At 43.9% G+C, this 27,817-nt stretch overlaps 1 protein-coding gene across 1 annotated transcript; it reads right to left on the minus strand.

The window, feature by feature from the left end:
• On the minus strand, positions 1-27,655 carry LOC139228565 (transmembrane emp24 domain-containing protein 11-like). The gene is made up of 5 exons (XM_070859686.1): positions 27,520-27,655; positions 21,649-21,749; positions 15,107-15,232; positions 1,938-2,084; positions 1-150 (listed from the first exon to the last, which is right to left on the minus strand). The coding sequence occupies exons 1-5, from the start codon at positions 27,653-27,655 to the stop codon at positions 1-3; spliced, it is 660 nt and encodes a 219-aa protein (XP_070715787.1).
• Between the last annotated feature and the right edge of the window lie 162 nt (positions 27,656-27,817).

Raw genomic sequence — 27,817 nt, forward strand, 5'->3', positions numbered from 1 at the left:
TCATACTAGTTTCTTGGCTATCAAGAAATTTTTCATGTGCCTCATTTGAAAGGCACCCATTGAGAGGAGGATAATGGTTTGAATGATGGCCCACCATAAGACGCTACTGTTGGTTTCTTCACTGATTTGACGAAATTCTTCTTCACGTGACTGTAGATCAAAGTATTAGTTAAATGATCATACATACCAGGATTTTATTCGAATATTGCATATAATCATCTGAATATCACAAGAACGTTGATTAACTTCATGACATATCTTGAATTAATTACATTTAAAACTATCTTTAAAAATAAAATTGGAATAACTTTTAAGTAACCTTTTATCTAAAATCCTCTTCCAAATCAATGAAATTTGATTTATAATTTTTTTTTCCAAAACCTCTGTTACCCCAAGCTGTACAATAATTTCTTGTCTTAAAACCAATCAGTGAGTGTTATTGAACTGCACAAGCTAGTTGATTGTAGAGATGGAGAAGGTCACTGAGTTTTGAGGGAGAACATAAGAAATAGGAGCAGGAGTAGGCCATTTGGCCCCTCGAGCCTGCTCCGCCATTTAATAAGATCATGGCTGATTTGATCTTGGCCTCAACTCTACTTTTCTGACCACTCCCCATAACCCTTCACTCCCCTATCATTTAAGAATCTGCCTTATCTCCACCTTAAATATATTCAATTATATCTTTAAAAATATAATTGAAATAACTTTTAAGTTACCTTTTACCTAGGGGGGGAACAAGGCCATGGATGGATTTAAACACTTAAATTATAATTGCCGTCTATATCTCCAAGCTAAGGAAGGATAACAAATCAGCAATGTTTTGTACTTTTGATCGCTATCTGGTGACCCCTGCTGGATAGTTCAAAACCAATGTGCAAATAATTCCACCGACCCCGCACCTCCCCCCCACCCTCTCCCCCAACCCTCACCCCATCAATCTATCAGCAAATCTAGAGGTGGATCCCATCTGGGTAAAATATCATACGAGAACTTAATGCAAATGAGGAAAACATGGCTTCTGCCATTTGCACTGCTTGGACACAGGACACAATCCACCTTTTAGACCGAGGCCAGCAGAAGGGGTTCTTACAAATCAGTGAGCAGTCAGGAATGTCCAAACACTTATTGAGTGCTAAAGCAAAATACTGCAGATGCTGGAATTTAAATAAAAACAGAAAATGCTAGAATCTCGTCAGGCAGCATCTGTGGAGAGAAGCAGAGTTAAAGTTTCGGGTCGATGACCCTTCGTCAGAACTTATTGAGTACTGCCTTGCACAAGCCCAGGAGCTCATGGCATACAAACGTATATAAAAAAAGCTATTTTACAGGCTACAGGCTGAAGCAGGTCCCCTTGTGTCATGTATTCAACCAGCATTGTAACCCATGTATAATCTGACCTAAGTTGCACACTGTGAGAACAATGACCACTAGTTGGGAGACACTCCTAACCTGGCCCTTCAGGGATAAAAGGGGAAGCTCCACCCACCTTCATCACTTGAGTGCTAAGGAATAAAGGACAGGTCACAGACCGACCTTCTCTCAAGTATGGGCCTCGTGTGCATTTATACTGTATAGTAAGGACGTATCAATGGCGACGAGGATGGGATTTAAACATTGATAGGAGCTTCCCCTTTTATTCCCCAGTGTTCTCACAGTGTACAACTTAGGTCAGATTATACATGGGTTACAATGCTGGTTGAATACATGACACTGTGGTCTACCATGTCAAAACTCCACCCTCTTATCGGCAATACTCCCCTGTAGAACTCAATAGGACGAGGACCCCAAAACTAGAAAGTCGATAGGGTTGGGCGGGGGGAAATCGCCGTAAAAATTGGATGCCCTGCACGCTTGGAGATGCACCCCGATCGGGTGAGGCGGGGGGAATAAGCAGAAAGCCAAGCAATACTCTTATGCATATAAACACACTGACATACCCTCTGGTAGTCCTGTTGTTTGTAGATATGTTGCATCTGCTCTAGCAAATACTGGATTCTTTCCTCCACCTCATTCAGCTTGTCCTTGGTTTTATCAAGTGACTCATCCATGGAGTGTTCACCAACCTGAATATCCAAATGAACGCGCTGTAAAATAGAAACCCAATGTAAACTGAGAGGAAATGGCCAATAGTACTATAAAATGAAAAGTATAGCACCTCATGAGAAGAAATAGCTTTCTGGATTCAGTATTAAGTGTTCTGAATTAAGTTGAACTCCTTTTATAAAACATTAAGGCGCCAAAATTCCATGAGAGTTCTGCCAATCTCCCACCATGGTTACGATAGGAGATCAGGAGAACTTCTGTAGAATTTCAGGGCCATTATAATTTGGCCATGAAGTAAAGTTACTCCCATCTACTTAAAGCTAGAATAAATAAACCAAGGGTTCAGAAACAAAATCTTACTATTATCAGAATGATATTATTGCACCATATAGGCTCCACCAGCACTGACAACCATCGAATGTTTTCGACATTACAACAGTGACTACACTTCAAAAATTCCTCATTGGCTGTAAAGCGTATTGGGAGGTCACGAGGTCATGAAAGGTGCGATATAAATTCTTTCTGTAGAAGCTTAAAGCACAGCAGGAGGCCATTTAGCCCAGTGTCTGTGCTAGCTAATTTCTAGAGCAATCCAAAACGAATCCCACAACCTCGCTGTATCCCCATATTATTTTGCTTCGGTCTTCACAGTGGAAGACACAAAACCCATGCCAGAAATTGCTGGTCACGGGAATGTGGGAAGGGAGGACCTTGAGATAATCACTATCACTAGCCTGGACAGGCTAATGGGACTCAAGGTAGCCAAGTCCCCTGGTCCTGATGAAATGCATCCCAGGGTATTAAAAGAGATGGCGGAAGTTATAGCAGATGCATTCGTTATAATCTACCAAAATTCTCTGGACTCTGGGGAGGTACCAGCGGATTGGAAAGCATCTAATGTAATGCCTCTGTTTAAAAAAGGGGGCAGACAAAAGGCAGGTAACTAAAGGCTGGTTAGTTTAACATCTGTAGTGGGGAAAATGCTTGAAGCTATCATTCAGGAAGAAATAGCGGGACATCTGGATAGGAATAGTGCAATCAAGCAGACGCAACATGGATTCATGAAGGGGAAATCATGTTTAACTAATTTACTGGAATTCTTTGAGGATATAACGAGCATGGTGGTTAGAGGTGTAACGATGGATGTGGTGTATTTAGATTTCCAAAAGGCATTCGATAAGGTGCCACACAAAAGGTTACTGCAGAAGATAAAGGTACGTGAAGTCAGTGGAAATGTATTAGCATGGATAAAGAATTGGCTAGCTAACAGAAAGCAGAGAGTCGGGATAAATGGGTCCTTTTCGGGTTGGAAATCGGTGGTTAGTGGTGTGCCACAGGGATCGGTGCTGGAACCACAACTGTTTACAATATACATAGATGACCTGGAAGAGGGGACAGAGTGTAGTGTAACAAAATTTGCAGATGACACAAAGATTAGTGGGAAAGCGGGTTGTGTAGAGGACACAGAGAGGCTGCAAAGAGATTTAGATAGGTTAAGCAAATGGGCTCAGGTTTGGCAGATGGAATACAATGTTGGAAAATGTGAGGTCATCCACCTTGGAAAAAAAAACAGTAAAAGGGAATATTATTTGAATGGGGAGAAATTACAACATGCTGCGGTGCAGAGGGACCTGGCTGTCCTTGTGCATGAATCTCAAAAAGTTAGTTTGCAGGTGCAGCAGATAATCAGGAAGGCGAATGGAACGTTGGCCTTCATTGCGAGAGGGATGGAGTACAAAAGCAGGGAGGTCCTGCTGCAACCGTACAGGGTATTGGTGAGGCCGCACCTGGAGTACTGCGTGCAGTTTTGGTCACCTTTCTTAAGGAAGGATATACTAGCTATGGAGGGGGTACAGAGACGATTCACTAGGCTGATTCTAGAGATGAGGGGGTTACCTTATGATGATAGATGGAGTAGACTGGGTCTTTACTCATTGGAGTTCAGAAGGATGAGAGGTGATCTTATAGAAACATTTGAAATAATGAAAGGGATAGACAAGATAAAGGCAGAGAGGTTGTTTCCACTTGTCGGGGAGACTAGAACTAGGGGGCACAGCCTCAAAATACGGGGGAGCCAATTTAAAACCGAGTTGAGAAGGAATTTCTTCTCCCAGAGGGTTGTGAATCTGTGGAATTTTCTGCCCAAGGAAGCATTTGAGGCAAGCTCATTGAATGTATTCAAGTCACAGATAGATAGATTTTTAACCAATAAGGGAATTAAGGGTTACGGGGAGCGGGCGGGTAAGTGGAGCTGAGTTCACGGCCAGATCAGCCATGGTCTTGTTGAATGGCGGAGCAGGCTCGAGGGGCTAGATGGCCTACTCCTGTTCCTAATTCTTATGTTCTTATGTCCTTATATTTTCTTCTGCTTCTGCTTTGCAACGATCTCTCTGTGGCAAAGCATTCCATGATCCAACTCTCTGTGTAACCTCTTTTCTCACTCTCCGATTGACAATTTAAAACTGACTTCCACCCTGAGGCAATAGCCATTCCCTATTCACTCTCTCACAACCTTTCATTATTATAAAACCTGCATTAAATCTCTGCTTATCCGTCTCTTCTCCACTGGAAAGTCCTTAAGGCTACAAATTCACCTCGGGTGGTGGTACAAAGCGAGCGGTATCAGATCTGCCGCACGTTACACGCAGTGCCTGATAGCTCCATTGTCGTAAGTGGAACTGAATCTGGCACTGTGTATAATGGGCGGCAGATCCGATAAGGCCCATTTTGCATTATTGCCCGAGACTAATTTCTTCTTATAACTATAGTTTCTCATCCCTATTAAATCTCCAAAAGTACTTAATTTGCTGTAAAGTGCTTTGAGACATCCAGTGGTCGTGAAAGGCACTATATAAATCCAAGTCTTTCTTTTTTTCTTTATGCTGTACACTTTTTATGGCATTAATGTAATAGGGCACCCAAAACATGCACAAAAATACTTTAGCTGTGTCCTGACCAAAGTATTATACACATTTATCATTACTTCTTTACTCTTGAGCTATATGCCCCTATTTATAAAATCCAAAATGCTCTTGGTCCTTTTTTTAGTTTTATCGACCTGTACTCGCACTTTCAGGCAATGATGTTCTTGAACTCCTAGGTCTCTCTGTTCATCCACCACCATTAAATGTCTTTCCATTGTGTGTATACTCCCATTCCTTGAGATACCTCACATTTAACCACGTTAAATTGCATCTTCCAGCTGGTTGTCCAATCCACCAGCCTGTCTATGTTTTCCTAAAGTCTTTTACAGACCCCTTCCCATTTTTCAAACCTTCTGCTTTTGTGTCATCAACAAAATTCAAGATTGTGTTCCCAATCCCAAGACCAAATCACCCTTTTATACTGAGCCCAAAGTGGACTTAGAACTGGCCCCTGGGGTATAGCATTTCAAACCTTCTCCTATCTGAAAAACACCCATTTACCATTACTCTTTGTTTTATGTCTGTAAACCAACTTTCTATCCATGCTGTTATATTTCCTTGTACACGATACACCTAAACAAATAATCTTCAACAAATCTGTGCTTCTATCGTGGATTAATCCATGTATTTCTATATGCTCACTAATTTTATCTTGAACTACGGATTCTAATGATTCTCCCACATATGATATTAGACTAACTGCTCTGTAGACACTACTAGTTTCTACTTCTCCCCCTAATTTGATAAAAGATATATGTCAGTCCAATGGCATTATTTGTCTATATAAGGTGGCATTCTCTTTCTCTTTTCTGACTTCTTTCAATGCCTAGCGTACATGCCATCAGGATTTGGTGATTCATCTGCCATGAACTCTAATCATTTTTTCAGAAACAACAAGTTAACAATAGTGAGATTATTTCCCAATTGCGGTTTTAATTTCTTTATTATATATATGCAAAATACATTATTAAAACATTTCATCCATCAGAATCTCTTTCAAATGTTAATTATAAAAATACTTTATTGTCCTGTATCCATTCTGATGGTTATTTATATGGGCTGGATTTTGCTGTAGCAATAAACGCGAGGCTAACAGCACTCACCATTATTTATAAACAAATTGGACAGTAATTGTAGTTCAAGATAAAATTGTGGTATATCAATGACCTGGATTTGAATGTTGAGGGTATGATTAAGAAGTTTGCAGATGATACTAATAGGCTGTGTGGTTGATAATGAAGAAAGGTGGCGGTGTGAGCTGTGAGGAGGACGCTAAGAGGCTGCAGGGTGACTGGGACATAGAAACAGAGAAAATAGGTGCAGGAGTAGGCCATTCGGCCCTTCGAGCCTGCACCGCCATTCAATGAGTTCATGGCTGAACATGCAACTTCAGTACCCCATTCCTGCTTTCTCACCATACCCCTTGAACCCTTAGTAGTAAGGACTACAACTAACACCTTTTTGAATATATTTAGTGAATTGGCCTCAACAACTTTCTGTGGTAGAGAATTCCACAGGTTCACCACTCTCATCATCTCGGTCCTAAACGGCTTACCCCTTATCCTTAAGACTGTGACCCCTGGTTCTGGACTTCCCCAACATTGGGAACATTCTTCCTGCATTTAACCTGTCTAAACCTGTCAGAATTTTAAACGTTTCTATAAGATCCCCTCTCATTCTTCTGAACTCCAGTGAATACAAGCCCAGTTGATCCAGTCTTTCTTGATAGGTCAGTCCCGCCATCCCGCGAATCAGTCTGGTGAACCTTCGCTGCACTCCCTCAATAGCAAGAATGTCTTTCCTCTAGTTAGGAGAGCAAAACTGTACACAATACTCCAGGTGTGGCCTCACCAAGGCCCTGTACAACTGTTGCAACACCTCCCTGCCTCTGTACTCAAATCCCCTCGCTATGAAGGCCAACATGCCATTTGCTTTCTTAACCGCCTGCTGTACCTGCATGCCAACCTTCAATGACTGATGTACCATGACACCCAGATCTCGTTGAACCTCCCCTTTTCCTAATCTGTCACAATTCAGATAATAGTCTGTCTCTCTGTTTTTACCACCAAAGTGGATAACCTCACATTTATCCACATTATACTTCATCTGCCATGCATTTGCCCACTCACCTAACCTATCCAAGTCACTCTGCAGCCTCATAGCATCCTCCTAGCAGCTCACACTGCCACCCAACTTAGTGTCATCCGCAAATTTGGAGATACTACATTTAATCCCCTCGTCTAAATCATTAATGTACAGTGTAAACAGCTGGGGCCCCAGCACAGAACCTTGCGGTACCCCACTAGTCACTGCCTGCCATTCTGAAAAGTACCCATTTACTCCTACTCTTTGCTTGCTGTCTGCCAACCAGTTCTCAATCCACGTCAGCACACTACCCCCAATCCCATGTGCTTTAACTTTGCACATTAATCTCTTGTGTGGGACATTGTCGAAAGCCTTCTGAAAGTCCAAATACACCACATCAACTGGTTCTCCCTTGTCCACTCTACTGGAAACATCCTCAAAAAATTCCAGAAGATTTGTCAAGCATGATTTCCCTTTCACAAATCCATGCTGACTTGGACCTATCATGTCACCTCTTTCCAAATGCGCTGCTATGACATCCTTAATAATTGATTCCATCATTTTACCCACTACCAATGTCAGGCTGACCGGTCTATAATTCCATGTTTTCTCTCTCCCTTTTTTAAAATGTTAGGTTAGGTGAGTGGGCAAATGCATGGCAGATGCAGTATAATTAGGATAAATGTTAGGTTATCCATTTTGGGGGCAAAAACGAGAAGGCAGAATATTATCTGAATGGCGGCAGACTAGGAAAAGGGGAGATGCAACGAGATCTGGGTGTCATGGTTCATCAATCACTGAAAGTGGGCATGTAGGTACAGTAGGCGGTGAAGAAGGCAAATTGTATGTTGGAATTCATAGCTCGGGGATTTAAGTATAGGAGCAGGGAGATCTTACTGCAGTTGTACAGGGCCTTAGTGAGGCCTCACCTGGAATATTGTGTTCAGTTTTGGTCTCCTAACCTGAGGAAGGATGTTCTTGCTATTGAGGGAGTGCAGCGAAGGTTCATCAGACTGATTCCCGGGATGGCTGGGCTGTCATATGAGGAGAGACTGGATCAACTGGACCTTTATTCACTGGAGTTTAGAAGGATGAGAGGGGATCTCATAGAAACATATAAGATTCTGACGGGACTGGACAGGTTAGATGCGGGAAGAATATTCCCGATGTTGGGGAAGTCCAGAACCAGGGGACATCGTCTTAGGATAAAGGTTAGGCCATTTAGGACTGAGATGAGGAGAAACTTCTTCACTCAGAGAGTTGCTAACCTGTGGAATTCCCTGCCGCAGAGAGTTGTTGATGCCAGTTCACTGGATATATTCAAGAGGGAGTTAGATATGGCTCTTACGGTTAAGGGGATCAAGGAGTATGGTGATAAAGCAGGAAAGGGGCACTGAAGGAATGATCATCCATGATCTTATTGAATGGCGGTGCAGGCTCAAAGGGCCAAATGGCCTACTCCTGCACCAATTTTTCTGTGTTTCTATGTTTCTAAAGCTGCGGACTGCAGGAAGATATCAATGTACTGGACTGGTGGGCAGAACAGTGGCAAATGGAATTCAATCCGAATAAGTGTGAAGTAATGCATTTGGGGAGGTCTAACAAGGCAAGGGAATACGCATTAAATGGTACGACACTGAAAATGCAGAGGAACAAAGGGACCTTGGTTGCAGGTCCACAAATCCCTGAAGGTAGCAGGCCAAGTAAATAAGTTGGTTAAGAAGGCATATGGAATACTTGCCTTTATGAGTCGAGGCATTGAATACAAGAGCAAGGAGGTTATGCTTGAACTGTATAAAGTACTGGTTAGGCCGCAGCTGGAGTACTGCGTGCAGTTCTGGTCACCACATTACAGGAAAGATGTGATTGCACTGGAAAGGATGCAGAGGAGATTTACAAGAATGTTGCCTGGACTGGAGAATTTTGGCTATGAGGAAAGATTGGAGATGCTGGGTCTGTTTTCTTTGGAACAGAGGAGGCTGAGGGGAGACCTGATTGGGGTGTATAAAATTATGAGGGGCCTGGATAGAGTGGATAGGAAGGACCTGTTTCCCTTGGCAGAGAGGTCAACAACCAGGGGACATAGATTTAAAGTAATTGGGGGGAGGTTTAGAGGAGATATAAGGGTGATAGAGGCAGAAACCCTTACCACATTTAAAAAATACTTGGATGTGCACTTAAAGTGCCGTAACCTACAGGGCTACGGACCAAGAGCTGGAAAGTGGGATTCAGCCGGATAGCTGTTGGTCGGCCGGCACCGACACAATGTGCCAAAATGGCCTCCTTCCGTGCTGTAAGTTTCTATGATTCTATGAGCAACTGCCGGCGACCACACATGTGCCGTTAAACGCAGAAATCCATAAGTTGCTGTCCAAGATGCGCAATACCTCCAAAAGCTGCATGAAAATGGCATCTCACCGTCTGATTCACCATTCAAATACATTGAACGGCGTGAAGTTTCTGTACTTACCTCACAAATACAGTCTAAGCTCGCCAACAGAATTAGGGCTTGTGCATTCCATTCTAAGTACACTTTTAAAGGTGTGGTAAATCTTAATTACTCCCAAATAACTTCTCTGGCACTGAATATTAGCTTTTACAATTATGGAGTCTCATTACTTCAGCTTTTAATTATTGTAGGAGATTTGGAAAAAAACATTAAATCACATTTTTTTAAAAACCTTTTCTTTCTGTCTCTTAATCCAATCTGTCTTTCTCTCTTTATTTCTCATTCTGCACCTAATTTGTCAGTGAATTCTAACTGACATTTCCTGGTTCAGACTCTGTGCTGCTCATTAACGATTCTTGAATCTGATTGGTTAAGAAGATACACAGTTGCGTGCCCTGTTCACACAGGTCTCAGATGGCCTGTGGAGGGTGGTGTGTTTTTTAACGAATGGTTAATGGTGCAAAGCTCCATAGAAAGTCTAAGGGGAATTGCAAGTCTTAATGAGTGGTTGGCACCATTCGTTCCCCACAGAGCAAACTCCAGCCCATTTCTAGTTAAATAACAAGACAATATAAAGGAACTAACTATTAGTAGAAATACAGTTATTACTCCAGAGTGTATCAGTGGCAATAGAATATCAGTTGCCTCAATTTAATGTTTCATCCAAAAGACACCACCTCTGATAATGCAGCACATCTCAATACTTCACTGGAGTGTCAGCTGAGATTTTCCATTGAAATCTCTGGAGTGGGACTTGAACCTACAACCTTCTGACTCAGGCAAGAGTGTTACCACTGAGCCACAGCTAACACTTTGACTTTGGGAGATGAGTGTTAATCTTGCATATGAAGTCTGCTTTCACTTCTGCAGTATAGATCCGACATTGAATGAGTCTGGGCACTCTCAATCCAGCTTCAGTCGGCACAAATATGTAGCATAAGATGACTCATAATTTATCAGCGTCATTCAAAAAATGTAAAGAGAATTGCTGGTTGAGGGAAACAAAATGTTGTAGCAGTGCACACAAAAGGGTTATTTTTCAATCATGTTTGATATATGTTAGGTTAACTCAGTTGGGAGCTCTCTTACCATTGATTCAGAGGTTTTGGAATCAAGCCCTACTCCAGGATTTAGACATATCTAGTTGACACTGGAGTGTATTGTTGGAGATGCTGTTCTTTAGAAGGGACATTAAGCTAAGGAACTTGTCTGTTGTGGTGGATGCTCGAGATCCAATGACACAACAACAAAAAAATTCTGGTTTCTCAGCCAATCAGCACCACCATCCCATCCCATTGCTGTTTGTGAGATTTAGCCATGTGCAAAACGGTTGCTGTGTTTTCTTACATCATCATCATAGGCAGTCCCTCGAAATCAAGGAAGATTTGCTTCCACACTAAGGGCCCAAGTTTCCACATGATTTGCGCCTGATTTTTAGGAGCAACTGGTGGAGAACGGACTATCTTAGAAATCGCAATTCTCCACATTTTTTTTTCTGCAGTTCTAGTCAGGTAGAACAGTTCCACTTTGGAACAGAATTTTTTCTTCAAAAGGGGTCGTGTCCGGCCACTGACGCCTGATTTCAAAGTTTCCACAGTGAAAACGTACTCCAAACTAACTTAGAATGGAGCAAGTGAAGATTTTTGTAGAACTGAAAAAACCTGTTCTACACATTAAAAAATCAGGCGCAGGTTACAAATTAGGCATCCAAAATGAGGTGGGTGGGGGGGGGGGCGGGGGAGGGAAGTCATTAAATTCTATAATAAATCCTTATTTATACTTATACAAATATTATACAAATAAATCCAACCTGAATAAACATTTATAAGCAAAGAAAAGATTAAATAAACCATCTTCCTACTTGTGTGAAAGTGCTTCAGGCATGCCTTTCGGGACCGAAGGCTGAACGGGCCGGCCCGAGACTTCGGGCAGGGCCCGTCCCCAGCACCAGATTTACAGGTAGGTGGCATTGGGTCGGGTCGGGGAGGTTCGGTTCGGGTCGGGGGGAGGTAGGGAGAGAGAGGGGGGGGAGGGAGGGAGAGAGAGGGGGGGAGGGAGGGAGAGAGAGGGGAGAGGAAGGGAGAGAGAGGGGGGGAGGGAGGGAGAGAGAGGGGGGGAGGGAGGGAAAGAGAGGGGGGAAGGGAGAGAGAGGGGGGGAGAGAGAGAGAGGGGGGGAGGAGAGAGAGGGGAGGGAGAGAGGGGGGGAGGGAGGGAGAGGGGGGGAGGGGGAGAGGGAGGGAGGGAGGGGGAGGTCAGGTCGGGGAGGGGGAGGTCAGGTCGGATCCAGTCCGGGAGCGGGAACAGGAGCGCGGGTCGGGTCAGGTCGGGTCCAATCGGAGGCGGGGGCGAAGCGGGAGCGGGAGTCGGGTCGGGGGGCGGGAGCGCGGGTCGGGTCGGGTCCAGTCGGTGGGGGGGGGGAGCGGGAGCGGGACCGGGAATCGGGTCGGGTCCAGTCCGGGGGGGGGGTGGGGAGCGGGTGTCGGTTCCGGTCCGGAGGCAGGGTTGGGGGGGGGGAGCGGGTGTCGGGTCTGGTCGGGGGGGGGAAGCAGGAGCTGGCCGTGGGAGGAGCCTTATTCACGCAGCCCCAGTGAGGCCATTCGGCCAGGGCTAGGGGCTGCGTGCTTCGGGCCCCTCCCACACAGTTTCGGGCGCCTGGAACTACTGCACTTGCGTGCCCACTGTAGCGCGCATGTGCAGAGGTCCCGGCACTGTTTTCAGCGAAGGGTTGGCTCCGCCCCCCCCACGGCTCGTGCTGCGCTGTGCCGAAGGCCAGAGGACCTGCAGGGAGGTGGAGAATAAGGAGGATTTTTTTAGGCGCACTTTGTGGCACGAGAAACGGGCGTCCAGGTCGGGACTGCACCGTTCTAGGCGCATGTGGAAACTTGGGCCCTAAAAGTGAGTTCTTAGGTGACTGAACAGTCTAATACGGGAATTACAGTCTCTGTCACAGGTGGGACAGACAGTCGTTGAAGGAAAGGGTGGGTGGCACTGCAAACTAATTCATTCTGTGTGAAATATTTTCAGACATTCCTGGTACATATAGTAAGGTGCTTTATAATAAGGCCTCTTGGAATGCACTTAATATTACAATATTCTTAGATAATCAAAGAGATTATTGTGCAAATGTGGTTGTTTTGTGTGCAATTCAGTAAGTGAATTGCGAGTCTGCTTGCTGGACCTATTGAATGCATTTAGCATTTAGAAACATAGAAACATAGAAAAATAGAAAATAGGTGCAGGAGTAGGCCATTCGGCCCTTCAAGCCTGCACCACCTTTCAATATGATCATGGCTGATCATGCAACTTCAGTACCCCATTCCTGCTTTCTCTCCATACCCCTTGATCCCTTTAGCTGCAAGGGCCACATCTAACTCCCTTTTGAATATATCTAACGAACTGGCCTCAACAATTTTCTGTGGTAGAGAACTCCACGGTTCACCACTCTCTGGGTGAAGAAGTTTCTCCTCATCTCGGTCCTATATGGCTTACCCCTTATCCTTAAACTGTGACTCCTGGTTCTGGACTTCCCCAACATTGGGAACATTCTTCCTGCATCTAACCTGTCCAATCCCGTCAGAATTTTATACGTTTCTATGAGATCCCTTCTCATGCTTCTAAATTCCAATGAATATAAGCCTAGTCGATCCAGTCGTTCTTCGTGTGTCAGTCCTGCCATCCCGGGAATCAGTCTGGTGAACCTTTGCTGCACTCCCTCAATAGCAAGAATGCCCTTTCTCAGATTAGGAGACCAAAACGGTACACAATATTCAAAGGGTAGCCTCACCAAGGCCCTGTACAACTGCAGTAAGACCTCCCTGCTCCGAAACTCAAATCCCCTCGCTATGAAGACCAACATGCCATTTGCCTTCTTCACCGCCTGCTGTACCTGCATGCCAATTTCAATGACTGATGTACCATGACACCCAGGCCTCATTGCACCTCCCCTTTTCCTAATCTGTCACCATTCAGATAAAATTCTGCCTTCCTGTTTTTGCCACCAAAGTGGATAACCTCACATTTATCTACATTATACTGCATCTGCCATGCATTTGCCTATTCACCTAACCTGTCCAAGTCACCCTGCAGCCTCTTAGAATCCTCCTCACAGCTCACACTGCCACCTAGCTTAATTCCTTCGTCTAAATCATTAACGTATATTGTAAATAGCTGGGGTCACAGCACTAAACCTTGCGGTACCCCACTAGTCACTGCCTGCCATTCGGAAAAGAACCCGTTTATTCCTACTCTTTGCTTCCTGTCTGCCAACCAATTCTCTATCCGCATCAATACATTACCCCCAATACCATGTGCTTTAATTTTGCACAGTAATCTCTTGTGAGGGACCTTGTCAAAAACCTTTTGAAAGTCCAAATACACCTCATTCACTGGTTCTCCCTTGTCTACTCTACTAGTTACATCCTCAAAAAATTCTAGAAGATTTGTCAAGCATGATTTTCCTTTCATAAATCCATACTGACTTAGACTGATCCTGTCACTTCTTTCCAAATGCACTGCTATTACATCTTTAATAATTGATTCCAACATTTTCCCCACTACCGATGTCAGGCTAACCGGTCTATAATTCACTGTTTTCTCTCTCTTTCCTTTTTTAAAAAGTGGGGTTACATTAGCTACCCTCCAATCCATAGGAACTGATCCAGAGTCGATAGACTGTTGGAAAATGAGAACCAATGCATCCACTATTCTATGGCCACTTCCTCAAGTACTCTGGGATGCAGACGACCAGGCCCTGGGGATTTATCGGCCTTCAATCCCACCAATTTTCCTAACACAATTTCGTGACTAATAAGGATTTCCTTCAGTTCCTCCTTCTCGCTAGACCCTCGGTCCCCTAGTATTTCTGGAAGGTTATTTGTGTCTTCTTTAGTGAAGACAGAACCAAAGTATTTGTTCAATTGGTCTGCCATTTCTTTATTCCCCATTATAAATTCACCTGATTCTGACTGCAAGGGACCTATGTATGTCTTCACTAATCTTTTTCTCTTCACATATCTATCGAAGCTTTTGCAGTCAGTTTTTATGTTCCCATCAAGCTTCCTCTCATACTCTATTTTCCCCCTCCTAATTAAACCCTTTGTCCCTCTGCTGAATTCTACATTTTTCCCAGTCCTCAGGTTTGCTGCTTTTTTTGGCCAATTTATATGCCTCTTCCTCGGTGTTAACACTATCCCTAATTTCCCTTGTTAGCCACAGTTGAGCCACATTCCCTGTTTTATTTTTACGCCAGACAGGGATGTACAATTGTTGAAGTTCATCGATGTGATCTTTAAATGTCTGCCATTGCCTATCCACCATCAACCCTTTAAGTATCATTCGCCAGTCTATTCTAGCCAATTCACGTCTTATACCATCGAAGTTACCTTTCGTTAAGTTCAGGCCCCAAGTCTCTGAATTAACTGTGTCACTCTTCATCTTAATGAAGAACTCTACCATATTATGATCACTCTTCCCCCAAGGGACCTCAGACAACAAGATTGCTCATTAATCCTCTTTCATTACACAACACCCAGTCCATTGTTAATCTATTAATTATTTTCTTTCCAGAAAAGAGGTACATTGTAACATTGTTGATAAACAACCATACCAGTTTGTTCTCAGCAAACACTGCTATTTTGGTGGAATTGGACATCAGACAGATGTGGTGCTCCCCTTGAGAATTTGACTGAAATGTAAAACGACTTTCTGGACCGTACAATTTATGCAACAAAATCTGTTTACAAGAAAATAAGGAACATGAATTATTTCGTCATCAATGCAAGTTTTCTGTAGTTGTTATTTTGTTTTTAATCTAATGAAAAACATTCAATTTGAGAGTAAACATACAGTGTGTATACGTGATATATTAAAATTGTTGATCTATTTGAGTTTTTTGCAATTGTGGTACTCAGAACATAAGAGCATAAGAAATAGAAGCAGGAGTAGGCCCCTTCGCCATTTAATATTATGGCTGATCCGATCATGGACTCAGATCCACTTCCCTGCCCGCTCCCCATAATCCCATATTCTCTTATCGATTAAGAAACTGTCTATCTCTGTCTTAGATTTATTCAATGACCCAGCTTCCACAGCTCTCTGAGGCAGTGAATTCCACAGATCCACAACCCTCTGAGAGAAGAAATTCCTCCTCATCTCAGTTTTAAATGGGCGGCCCCTTATTCTAAGATTATACCCCTAGTTCTAGTCACTTCTATCAGTGGAAATATTCTCTCTGCATCCACCTTGTCAAGCCCCCTCATAATCTTATACGTTTCGATACGATCACCTCTTATTCTTCTGAATTCCAATGAGTAGAGGCCCAACCAACTCAACTGTTCCTCATAAGTCAACCCCTTCATCTCCGGATATTTGGTATATTGAATCAATGGGTAAGGCAGCAGCGTGCAGTGGCACAGTCCCGGCCTGCAAGACCATCAGCAGGCCGGAAACATTAGAGGGTGCAGCGTGCGGCGGAATACCACTGCAGGGAGCAGGAGGGCGACGGCTCCGAAGCCAGGTCGCTGATTGAAGTGCGGGCAGGCACAGCAGGAGGGACGAAGGAGAGGCAAGAGTTTGCAGATGGAAGTGAGCGGGGCCCAGGAAAGGCGTGAGTTTGGGGCTCAGAAGAGGCGAGGGCCCAGGCGCAGCACGGGCCAGCCCACACTGCGATATGTGTGTGCACTAGGCCCGTGCAGAAGAGCTGGCCTCCAGTCGTCTTGGATAATCCTTGCCACTGGACCAAGACCTAGCTCTGTCAAGCCCGTGTGGTGGCTGGTGTGCAATGGCCACCCCACCTTAAAAAAATCCACGCAGAGGCACCTTCCACCCTTCAAGATATATTTCAGGATCAGGAATATTGGGTCCTTCATTGAAGCACCTGTGAACTCATCCCTTTTTGGCGTAGAAGCAAGTCATCCTCTCTTCGAGGGATGATGAACACTGTAATGGTAATCTCTGCTGTTCTTCGTTCCTCCAGAGGTGGCGCTATTCGCTCAGGATCTCATACCTGTTGCAGAACCCTCCTACACCCAAAATACAAAAGCAACTATTATTTTTGCTTGCTACAGAGCTGTCACTATAATCTCTCTTTGCCTTTTAAAACAAGCACAATTTTTTTTCAAAGCAAACCATTTACTCTGATTAACTGCAGATTGGAAAACTGCAAATGTGACGGCCCTATTTAAAAAAGGAGGCAGACAAAAAGCAGTTAACTATAGACCAGTTAGCCTAACATGTGGTTGGGAAAATGTTGGAGCCCATTATTAATGAAGCAGTAGCAGAACATTTGGAAAAGCAAAATTCAGTCAGGCAGAGTCAGCATGGATTTATGAAGGGGAAGTCATGTTTGACAAATTCTTTGAGGATGTAACGAACAGGGTGGATAAAGGGGAACCAGTGGATGTGGTGTATTTGGACTTCCAGAAGGCATTTGACAAGGTGCCACATAAAAAGTTATTGCACAAGATAACAGTTCACGGGGTTGGGGGTAATATATTAGCATGGTTAGAGGATTGGCTAACTAACAGAAAACATAGAAACATAGAAACATAGAAAATAGGTGCAGGAGTAGGCCATTCGGCCCTTCGAGCCTGCACCACCATTCAATGAGTTCATGGCTGAACATGCAACCTCAGTACCCCATTCCTGCTTTCTCGCCATACCCCTTGATCCCCCTAGTAGTAAGGATTACATCTAACTCCTTTTTGAATATATTTAGTGAATTGGCCTCAACAACTTTCTGTGGTAGAGAATTCCACAGGTTCACCACTCTCTGGGTGAAGAAGTTTCTCCTCATCTCGGTCCTAAATGGCCTTATCCTTAGACTGTGACCCCTGGTTCTGGAGTGTCGGGATAAATGGTTCATTCTCTGGTTGGCAACCAGCAACTAGTGGGGTGCCACAGGGATCAGCGCTGGGAATCCAACTATTTACAAACTATATTAACGTCTTGGAAGAAGGGACTGAGTGTAACGTAGCCAAGTTTGCTGACGATACAAAGATGGAGGAAAAGCAATGCATGAGGAGGACACAAAAAATCTGCAGAAGACATAGACAGGCTAAGTGAGTGGGCAAAAACTTGGTAGATGGAGTATAATGTTGGAAAGAGTGAGGTCATGCACTTTGGCAGAAAAAAATCAAACAGCAAGTTATTATTTAAATGGAGAAAGATTGCAAAGTGCTGCAGTACAGCGGGACCTGGGGGTACTTGTGCATGAAACAAAAAAGGATAGTATGCAGGTACAGCAAGTGATCAGGAAGGCCAATGGTATCTTGGCCTTTATTGCAAAGGGAATGGAGTATAAAAGCAGGGAAGTCTTGCTTTTATACTCTTACAAGGTATTGGTGAGGCCACACCTGGAATATTGCGTGCAGTTTTGGTTTCCATATTTACGAAAGGATATACTTGCTTTGGAGGCAGCTCAGAGAAGGTTCACTAGGTTGATTCCGGGGATGAGGGGGTTAACTTATGAGGAAAGGTTGAGTAGGTTGGGCCTCTACTCATTGACATTCAGAAGAATGAGAGGTGATCTTATCAAAACGTATAAGATTAAGAGGGGGCTTGACAAGGTGGATGCAGAGAGGATGTTTCCACTGATGGGGGACTAGAGGGCATGATCTTAGAATAAGGGACTGCCCATTTAAAACAGAGATGAGAAGAAATTTCTTCTCTCAGAGGGTTGTAAATCTGTGGAATTCGCTGCCTCAGAGAGCTGTGGAAGCTGGGACATTGAATAAATTTAAGACAGAAAAAGACAATTTCTTAAACGATAAGGGGATAAGGGGTTATGGGGAGCAGGCGGGGAAGTGGAGCTGAGTCCATGATCAGATCAGCCATGTTATTGAATGACGGAGCAGGCTCGAGAGGCCGTATGGCCTACTCCTGCTCCTATTTCTTATGTACAGCCACAGCCACATGAGATTTACTAATGTATATATTTTAAACATTGACAGTTAGCTCTTATGTCACTGCTAGTGTTCACCTGACCTTCTCCACCAAGTTTCATCAGTTATTAAAGACAGCACCAGCAAGTGAGAATAAGGTGCTGAGAAGGAGGCAGGAAGAAAAGCTATCCTGACATGCACAACACTTTCAAGTGGTTGAATTCAGACCAACATTGACAATGCTTTCCTAGTAGTTCAACCATGAGTAATTGGCTCGTCAAAGAATCAAAGCATCGTAGAAATTTATGGCACAGAAGGAGGCCATTCAACCCATCAGCCTGGATTTTGCCGGCGCTCAGAGGGCAGGTTTGGAGGCGGGTCCGCTGACAAAATCTAAAAGATTGATAGCGGGGTGGGATTCCACTCTGAAATCGCTTCCGTGTAACTTTCCCAAGTGCCAGGTCTGCCTGCGCTTTACAGACCCAACACTAAGCAGCGGATGAGCCAATTGAAATAGCTAAGAGTGTGTTTAAAGGTACTTAAACAGCACTTTACCATCTACCTATCATTTTTCCAGCTTTTGGATGACTTTAACGGCACTCGGGGATCAAGTAAGGTGGGGGTTTTCATGACTCCATTCCTCTGAATAGGTGACAGCTGCAAAAGTGGTAAAAAGCTACCATTTCATAAGCTGTTCATTTTCCAATCTTAGAAGCTGGAGCCTTCAGAATTTGGAATACAGCATCATTCAGGTTGGAAGTGTTTAGAGTAAACTCTCTATACAGTGTCACCTCCTTGGAGAAACTACTCTCACCTTTGACAGATTGCTTCTGTCATCTCAACTTAAGCTACTATCTATTCCAGCAGCATCAAAGCCTTTGAAAAAATCTCACCCCAGCATCACCAACAACACCAACCTTCTCTGCAATCACCTGATGCTGCACAGGACACAGGGCTTCAGCACGCAACCACATTGCTGTCCAGGAGGTGAGGGATGGCCTCAATATGGTCAGATTTACTTCACTTGATGCTGTACACCCTGGCTGCCACTTGATATACCAGGTTGACACCACCCCAGTTCAACAGCATAAATCATCCCTACAATGCCTTTCATACTCAACACCATTGCGGGGGGTGGGGGCTGGCGGGGGGAGGGTACCATTATGTCTCACCATTCAATACAACTCACTAAGCCACTTCCAAAGGAGCATACATGTCTGTCCAAGAAGGTAAAGTGTTTCAAATAAAACTTTCAATGCTTGACAACACATTATCACAAACTTTGCATGAAAATTTGCTAAAGGACTTAAGTGTGTTGGTAGTTGGTATGTTTGGACAAGGATGAGGGTGCTTGTGAGGGGTGGCTCATGAGATGGGGAAGTGATAATGTAGATAGGGAGGGGTTGATAGAGATGGAGAAATACCACCATTGATGTCTCCACAAGATCCTGCAAATCCCCTGGGAGGACAGACGCACCAACGTTAGCATCCTCGATCAGGCCAACATCCCCAGCATCGAAGCATTGGCCACACTCGACCAACTCCATTGGGCAGGCCACATTGTCTGCATGCCTGACACAAGACTCCCAAAGCAAGCGCTCTACTTACAACTTCTACACAGCAAGCGAGCCCAAGGTGGACAGAGGAAATGTTTCAAGACACCCTCAAAGCCTCTTTGATAAAATGCAACATCCCCACCGACATCTTGAAGTCCCTGGCCAAAGACTGCCCTAGGTGGAGGAGGTGCATCCGGGAGGGCGCTGAGCACCTCGAGCCTCGTCGCCGAGAGCATACAGAAAACAGGCGCATGCAGCGGAAGGAGCATATGGCAAACCAGGCCCACCCACCCTTTCCTCCAACGACTGTCTGTCCCACCTGTGACAGAGACTGTGGTTCCTGTATTGGACTGTTCAGTCACCTAAGAACTCACTTTTAGAGTGAAAGCAAGACTTCCTCGATTTCGAGGGACTGCCTATGATGATGATGATGAGAGAGGGATGGGTGGAGGTGCAAGGTAAATTGGTGTATGTAAGGATGTGCAGGAGTAAGGTAGGGAAGGCAGAGTTATGGGGTGTGATGAGTGGTATGCAGGATGAGGTTGAGTGTGGTTTTGTAGTAATGTTTTATGATCTGCTGAAAGGTTTGTGCCACTGCAGCCTGGTCCTCCTGACCACATCCCTGCTTGGGTTCTCTATGCAAGGTGCAACCAGACTACGTTGGTGTCCTAAGGAGGTTCCTTCAGCCCATTGGAACGGAAGAGAACCTCCCTACATACTGTGATTCTCTCCATAAACACATGGAAGGAATCATGGGAGAGCACGGGTGCAGCTGTGCACCTCTGTGCAGTGCTTGGCAGTGTTTGCAGCACCTCAATGTTGCAGAACACTGACAGAACAACTGTCAAAATAAAGATGGCCATGGTCCCTTTAAGGAAACCGGCTAATGACATGTCATCAAATGAAGTCATTAGAACCACTTCCTTCTAATTGGACGTGAACCTCACAGGGCGGTTTAATAATCCCAATAGGGGAAAATAGTGGGGAAGTCGGCATGGAGCCAGGAGCGGGGTCGCAACCCACCGCGGCATCGCCCTCCTCTCTCCCGCTTCGGGAGGCGAAATCGCGGCCATCGTATCTGTGCCGGCCGAAAAAGAGCTATCCAGCTCTTGGTCTTACCTTTGTAGGTTACGGCACTTCAAGTGCACATCCAAGTACTTTTTAAATGTGATGAGCATTTCTGCCTCTATCACCCTTTCAGGCACTGAGTTCCACCTGCTGGATGAAAAGATTTCCCATCTGGTTCACTAATGTCCTTTAGGGAAGGAAATCTATGACCTTACGCGGTCTGGGCTTATATGTGACTCCAGACCCACAACAATGTGCTTGTGCCCTCTGAAATGGCCCAACAAGCCACTCAGTTGTATTCAAGAAGGCGGCTCACCACCTTCTCAAGGGCAATTAGGGATGGGCAATAAATGCTGGCCTTGCCAGCGATCTCCATATTCCAGGAATGAATTTTTTAAAAATGCTGGAAATCTGCAGTAAGCACAGAAACTGCTGGAAGTGCAGTCAGCATCTGAAGCAGAGACCTAAGTTCATATTTTGGGTGTAACACTCCCTCAGAAGTGGACAGTTCTAATGAACAGTTACATCTGAAACATTAATCAACCTATTGTATATTTCCATCATTTTCTGTTTGATTTAAACAATTAGCAGAGTCTGCTGTGCAATAGCTTAATAAAAATGCATAAATTAAAATATGTTTGTACCTGCTCATCTGGACCTTTGACATTCACCAACAAGCCCAAACCTGGGGCAGTAGGAAGAAAATCATGAGTGGCAAAATCCCATGTCTGGATTTTGTAACGTCCTAAACAGAAGGAGGGTCGAAATCAGGCTGTACAATACGTAATTACTGAGATATTAATTACCATCAGCAGCGAGAGAGAAATGGACCAACACAAGGACTCTGACTGTGAAACTAAAGGCAGTGATGTAAAATGACAAAATTCATGTTCTTCAAAATCGTGAACTCCTTGCTTCCTCAGTCTCCTCTTCTGCTTACAATCTGCAAGCTTTTAAAATGTACGCATCACATCATTTAACCATAACTTTTTGGATGATTTTTGTTTCGTTTCCTGCTGCTTGGTCATTGCTGGTTCTGACTCATCACCAACATCGCTCAACATCGGGGTAGCCTTGAGGAGGAATTCATAGAATGCATATGGGATTGTTTCTTAGAACAGTATGTTACAGAACCTACAAGAGAGCAAGCTATCTTAGATCTGGTCCTGTGTAATGAGACAGGAAAAATAAACGATCTCCTAGTAAAAGATCCTCTCGGAATGAATGATCACAGTACGGTTGAATTTGTAATACAGATTGAGGGTGAGGAAGTTGTGTCAGAAACGAGCGTACTATGCTTAAACAAAGGGGACTACAGTGGGATGAGGGCAGAGTTGGCTAAAGTAGACTGGAAACACAGACTAAACGGTGGCACAATTGAGGAACAGTAGAGGACTTTTAAGGAGCTCTTTCATAGTGCGCAACAAAAATATATCCCAGTGAAAAAGAAGGGTGGTAAGAGAAGGGATAACCAGCCGTGGATAACCAAGGAAATAAAGGAGAGTATCAAATTAAAGACCAATGCGTATAAGGTGGCCAAGGTTAGTAGGAAACTAGAAGATTGGGAAAATTGGAAAATTTTGAACAACAGCAAAAAATGACTAAAAAAGCAATAAAGAAAGGAAAGATAGATTACGAAGGTAAACTTGCGCAAAATATAAAAACAGATAGTAAAAGCTTTTACTGATATATAAAACGGAAAAGAGTGACTAAAGTAAATGTTGGTCCCTTAGAAGATGAGAAGGGGGATTTAATAATAGGAAATATGGAAATGGCTGAGACCTTAAACAATTATTTTGCTTCAGTCTTCACAGTGGAAGACACAAAAACCATGCCAAAAATTGCTGGTCACAGGAATGTGGGAAGGGAGGACCTTGAGACAATCACTATCACTAGGGAGGTAGTGCTGGACAGGCTAATGGGACTCAAGGTAGACAAGTCCCCTGGTCCTGATGAAATGCATCCCAGGGTATTAAAAGAGATGGCGGAAGTTATAGCAGATGCATTCGTTATAATCTACCAAAATTCTCTGGACTCTGGGGAGGTACCAGCGGATTGGAAAGCAGCTAATGTAACGCCTCTGTTTCAAAAAGGGGGCAGACAAAAGGCAGGTAACTATAGGCCGGTTAGTTTAACATCTGTAGTGGGGAAAATGCTTGAAACTATCATTAAGGAAGAAATAGCGGGACATCTAGATAGGAATAGTGCAATCAAGCAGACGCAGCATGGATTCATGAAGGGGAAATCATGGTTAACTAATTTACTGGAATTCTTTGAGGATATAACGAGCATGGTGGATAGAGGTGTACCGATGGATGTGGTGTATTTAGATTTCCAAAAGACATTCGATAAGGTGCCACACAAAAGGTTACTGCAGAAGATAGAGGTACGCGGAGTCAGAGGAAATGTATTAGCATGGATAGAGAATTGGCTGGCTAACAGAAAGCAGAGAGTCGGCATAAATGGGTCCTTTTTGGGTTGGAAATCGGTGGTTAGTGGTGTGCCACAGGGATCGGTGCTGGGACCACAACTGTTTACAATATACATAGATGACCTGGAAGAGGGGACAGAGTGTAGTGTAACAAAATTTGCAGATGACACAAAGATTAGTGGGAAAGCGGGTTGTGTAGAGGACACAGAGAGGCTGCAAAGAGATTTGGATAGGTTAAGCGAATGGGCTCAGGTTTGGCAGATGGAATACAATGTCGGAAAGTGTGAGGTCATCCACCTTGGGAAAAAAAACAGTAAAAGGGAATATTATTTGAATGGGGAGAAATTACAACATGCTGAGGTGCAGAGGGACCTGGGGGTCCTTGTGCATGAATCCCAAAAAGTTAGTTTGCAGGTGCAGCAGGTAATCAGGAAGGCGAATGGAATGTTGGCCTTCATTGCGAGAAGGATGGAGTACAAAAGCTGGGAGGTCCTGCTGCAATTGTATAGGGTATTGGTGAGGCCACACCTGGAGTACTGCGTGCAGTTTTGGTCACCTTACTTAAGGAAGGATATACTGGCTTTGGAGGGGGTACAGAGGCTGATTCCGGAGATGAGGGGGTTACCTGATGATGATAGATTGAGTAGACTGGGTCTTTACTCGTTCGAGTTCAGAAGGATGAGGGGTGATCGTGTAGAAACATTTAAAATAATGAAAGGGATAGACAAGATAGAGACAGAGAGGTTGTTTCCACTGGTCGGGGAGACTAGAACTAGGGGGCACAGCCTCAAAATACCGGGGAGCCAATTTAAAACCGAGTTGAGAAGAATTTCTTCTCCCAGAGGGTTGTGAATCTGTGGAATTCTCTGCCCAAGGAAGCAGTTGAGGCTAGCTCATTGAATGTATTCAAGTCACAGATAGATAGATTTTTAACCAATAAGTGAATTAAGGGTTACGGGGAGCGGGCGGGTAAGTGGAGCTGAGTCCACGGCCAGATCAGCCATGACCTTGTTGAATGGCGGAGCAGGCTCGAGGGGCTAGATGGCCTACTCCTGTTCCTAATTCTTATGTTCTTATGTACAAAACGTCTATGAAACAAACAATAGCTTCATAACAAAGTATGGCCTTCATTCGGAATAATTCGGAATTATGGTTTGGCGTCACATAAAATGTGAATATTGTATGGGACACATCTCACCATGTGTGAAAGGAATGGAACTGGCCGTTGTTTCAGTTGAAGGGGTGCCTGGAATTTATCCTTAGTCACGTTGAGATATTCTGATTATGGGCACATAACTTGTCCTAAAGAGTGCCTTTGAATGAAATTCTGGAACAGTATCAGGCACTGCCAACCTTTCAAAGGAGCATTCGGTTTAATCCAGAAATAAACACATATGCAATCAAACTATCATTGTGTTGTCTTGAATTCAAATCACCAAAGAAAACTCAACAATATTACTCCAACTGCAGAGAAATGGTATCAGATATTTTGAGGTCCTCAAGGATCATCAACATTTTGAAACGGCAGCGAAGTGCATTACATTATTGTGCCAGATCCAACACTCTCAACAGATGGTGTTATCACTTCCCTGCATTTTGCAAATGCAATGCTGGATTTTGGGGAGGGAGATGTCCTTTAAGATGAGTTGGGAATGCAGTAAATTAAGTATTTAATTGATTTAATTAAGTAAGTGAAGATCTTTCTTCAATCGCTGAATCACTGAAAGTTAACATACAAGTACAGCAAGCAATTAAGAAAGAAAATGGTATGTTGGCCTTTATTACAAGAGGATTTGAGTATAAGAGTAAAGGCATCTTACTGCAATTATATAGGGCCCTAGTGAGACTGCACCTGGAGTATTGTGTACAGTTTTGGTCTCCTTACCTAAAGAAGGATATATTTGCCATCGAGGGAGTGCAACAAAGATTCACCAGACTGATTCCTGGGATAGGGGGATGTAAGTGGTTTCTCTTAGGTGTTTTCGAAGGACCCCCACTTTACAATAGTTCTAATGCTGGAATTACTGTACTGAACAGATGAACGAGTCAGAGACGGGTACCTTGGTCCGAGTACCGGCAATGCTTTTACTAAAGTTAAAACACACACCTGCACCCAGTAAAACGACACATACCCTGGTGTGTAAAACAAATAAATGCAGTACAATACACAGTTTGACCTTTCTAAACAGGCCCCTAATGCGAAGTGCCCACGTCTAAAACACCTCCCCATAAAAACCTGTAAAGCTTGGTTGGGACACACGACATCCTTTCACATTATGCAGTGACCTTAAAGATCCGTGAACTGAGATAAATGCTCACCAATTACCCTCTGGCTTACTCGCTGCTTCTCCCGATGAGGCATATCTTCTGGGTCCATACCAAACCGTGGTATTCAGGTCCAGTCTCAAGATCAGCCTCCCAGTCGAAGTAACAAGGCTCTCTTGGCTCGTAGAGGGTGGCTCGTAGATGGAGTGCTTGATCCTTGTGTGTTGCAAGCAGGCGTAGACGAGGGAAGAGGGAGAGATGGCTTCCAACTGCCTTCTCTTATACCTGCAAGACTGCTTAAAATCCAACCTCCTTCCCACCTGGGGCTGTCCAACTGAAAAGCAAAACCGTCTTTGCCTGCCCCTTTGTCAAACTGAGCTGTCTCTTGATGGGTGGTTCTGATGAGTCTGTGGTCATAATAATTTTCCTTTGTCTTTCGATGGCCGGAAACACCAGCCACCTTACTTAATGTCTCACTGATGGGTTCCCATTCCATGACAAAAGGCACCCAATTAACCTGCTTTCAGCCATTCTCATTCCCGCCCAGCTGATGTGTATTCAAGTTAAAACATGTTTGGACTTGCCCAGGTTAGCTCTTCTGCTGTGCAGTGAATGTGTCCCAGCAAAGTTCAAAACTTATAAGTCCAAAAGTTTATGCCGATGTTTTCGCCGAATCTTACAGGGATAGTCCTAAGAAGAGAGATTGAGTAGCCTAGGCCTATATTCTCTAGAGTTTAGAAGAATGAGAGGTGATCTCATTGAACATACAAAATTTTTACAGGGCTTGACAGGGTAGATGCAGGGAGGATGTTTCCTCTGGCTGGGGAGTTTAGAACAAGGGGTCACAGTCTCAGAATAAGGGGTCGGTCATTTAGGACTAGATGAGGAGAAATTACTTCACTCAGAGAGTGGAATTCTCTACCCCAAAGGGCTCAGTCGCTGAGTATATTCAAGACAGAGATCAATAGATTTTTGGATATTAAGGGAATCCAGGGATATGGGGATCGTGCAGGAAAGTGGAGTTGAGGTAAAACATCAGCCATGATCTTATTGAATGGCGGAGCAGGCTCGAGAGGCTAATGGCCTACTCCTGCTCTTATTTCTTATGTTCTTATGTTCTTATCAGCAGGATTTCCAGAGTTTGGTAAGTGGGGAATATCGTCCAATATTCATTAATCTCTCCTGTATTTTTAGCACAATGAGGAAAAAATATTTGTGTAACATGCATGTAATCGGTGACATTTCCAAGGACGCTCATGGAACAAACAATCTGCACCTCCTTTGGTGGGAATGTTGCAGATGGCAAACAGCAACTTTTCAGCTTCACAGTTTTAGACAGTATCTCCGTCATGATCTATGCTGTAGATTCTACAGAATCTTATCTTTAATTTGTGTGCAGAAACCTATAGCATCAATTAGTTTCATGGTAATAAAATATACATGCTGAGTAACAAAAGGTCACGAATACACAGCCGAGGATAGTAATCATACTGTTGTGGATCACTTTAAAAAATGCTGAGTTGACAAAAAGGTTCTGCACTTGAACACAAGGGAAATACTGATGTGTGAAGTGTACAATCAATTTAAAGCAGGGGTGTAAAAAAGCATGCTTGTAAATATATGTTAGGATGGTTCGGGCTGTACTTTATGACTGTAACTCACAATACCTTAATCTTCTCCAATGGTTGAAAAATGTGTTAATAATTACTTGATTTTTATTGTAATCACAGTGATATTTAGAAACTCTTGTCATAAGCCATGTGGTTAAAGAGCTCGTGATCTTTTTATTAAAATAACGATGACATGAATACACACTCACCTGTAACCATGATATCGGCTGGGATGTCCTCGATGATGCACTTTTCTTCTTTCTCCCCTTGTTGAAAATAGAGAGCAGAGGAGAGACTCCAGCTCAAAGTGAACAGAAATCCCATGACTGGATACTTCATTTTCATTTCTAATTCAGTAACATCAGCAGACTCTTAACAGAGCAGAGGGACGAACACTGTAGCTCTCCCCCAGTGACACGTCACACAAAACCTGTATATTGATTTCACTGAGGCACTTTCCCTCAGACCAACTTTAACCAGGTACTGTGGAAATTTTGTCATGTTATA

Source organism: Pristiophorus japonicus, chromosome 2 (assembly GCF_044704955.1).
Source record: "Pristiophorus japonicus isolate sPriJap1 chromosome 2, sPriJap1.hap1, whole genome shotgun sequence".
In the NCBI taxonomy this organism is placed as follows: Eukaryota; Metazoa; Chordata; class Chondrichthyes; family Pristiophoridae; genus Pristiophorus; species Pristiophorus japonicus.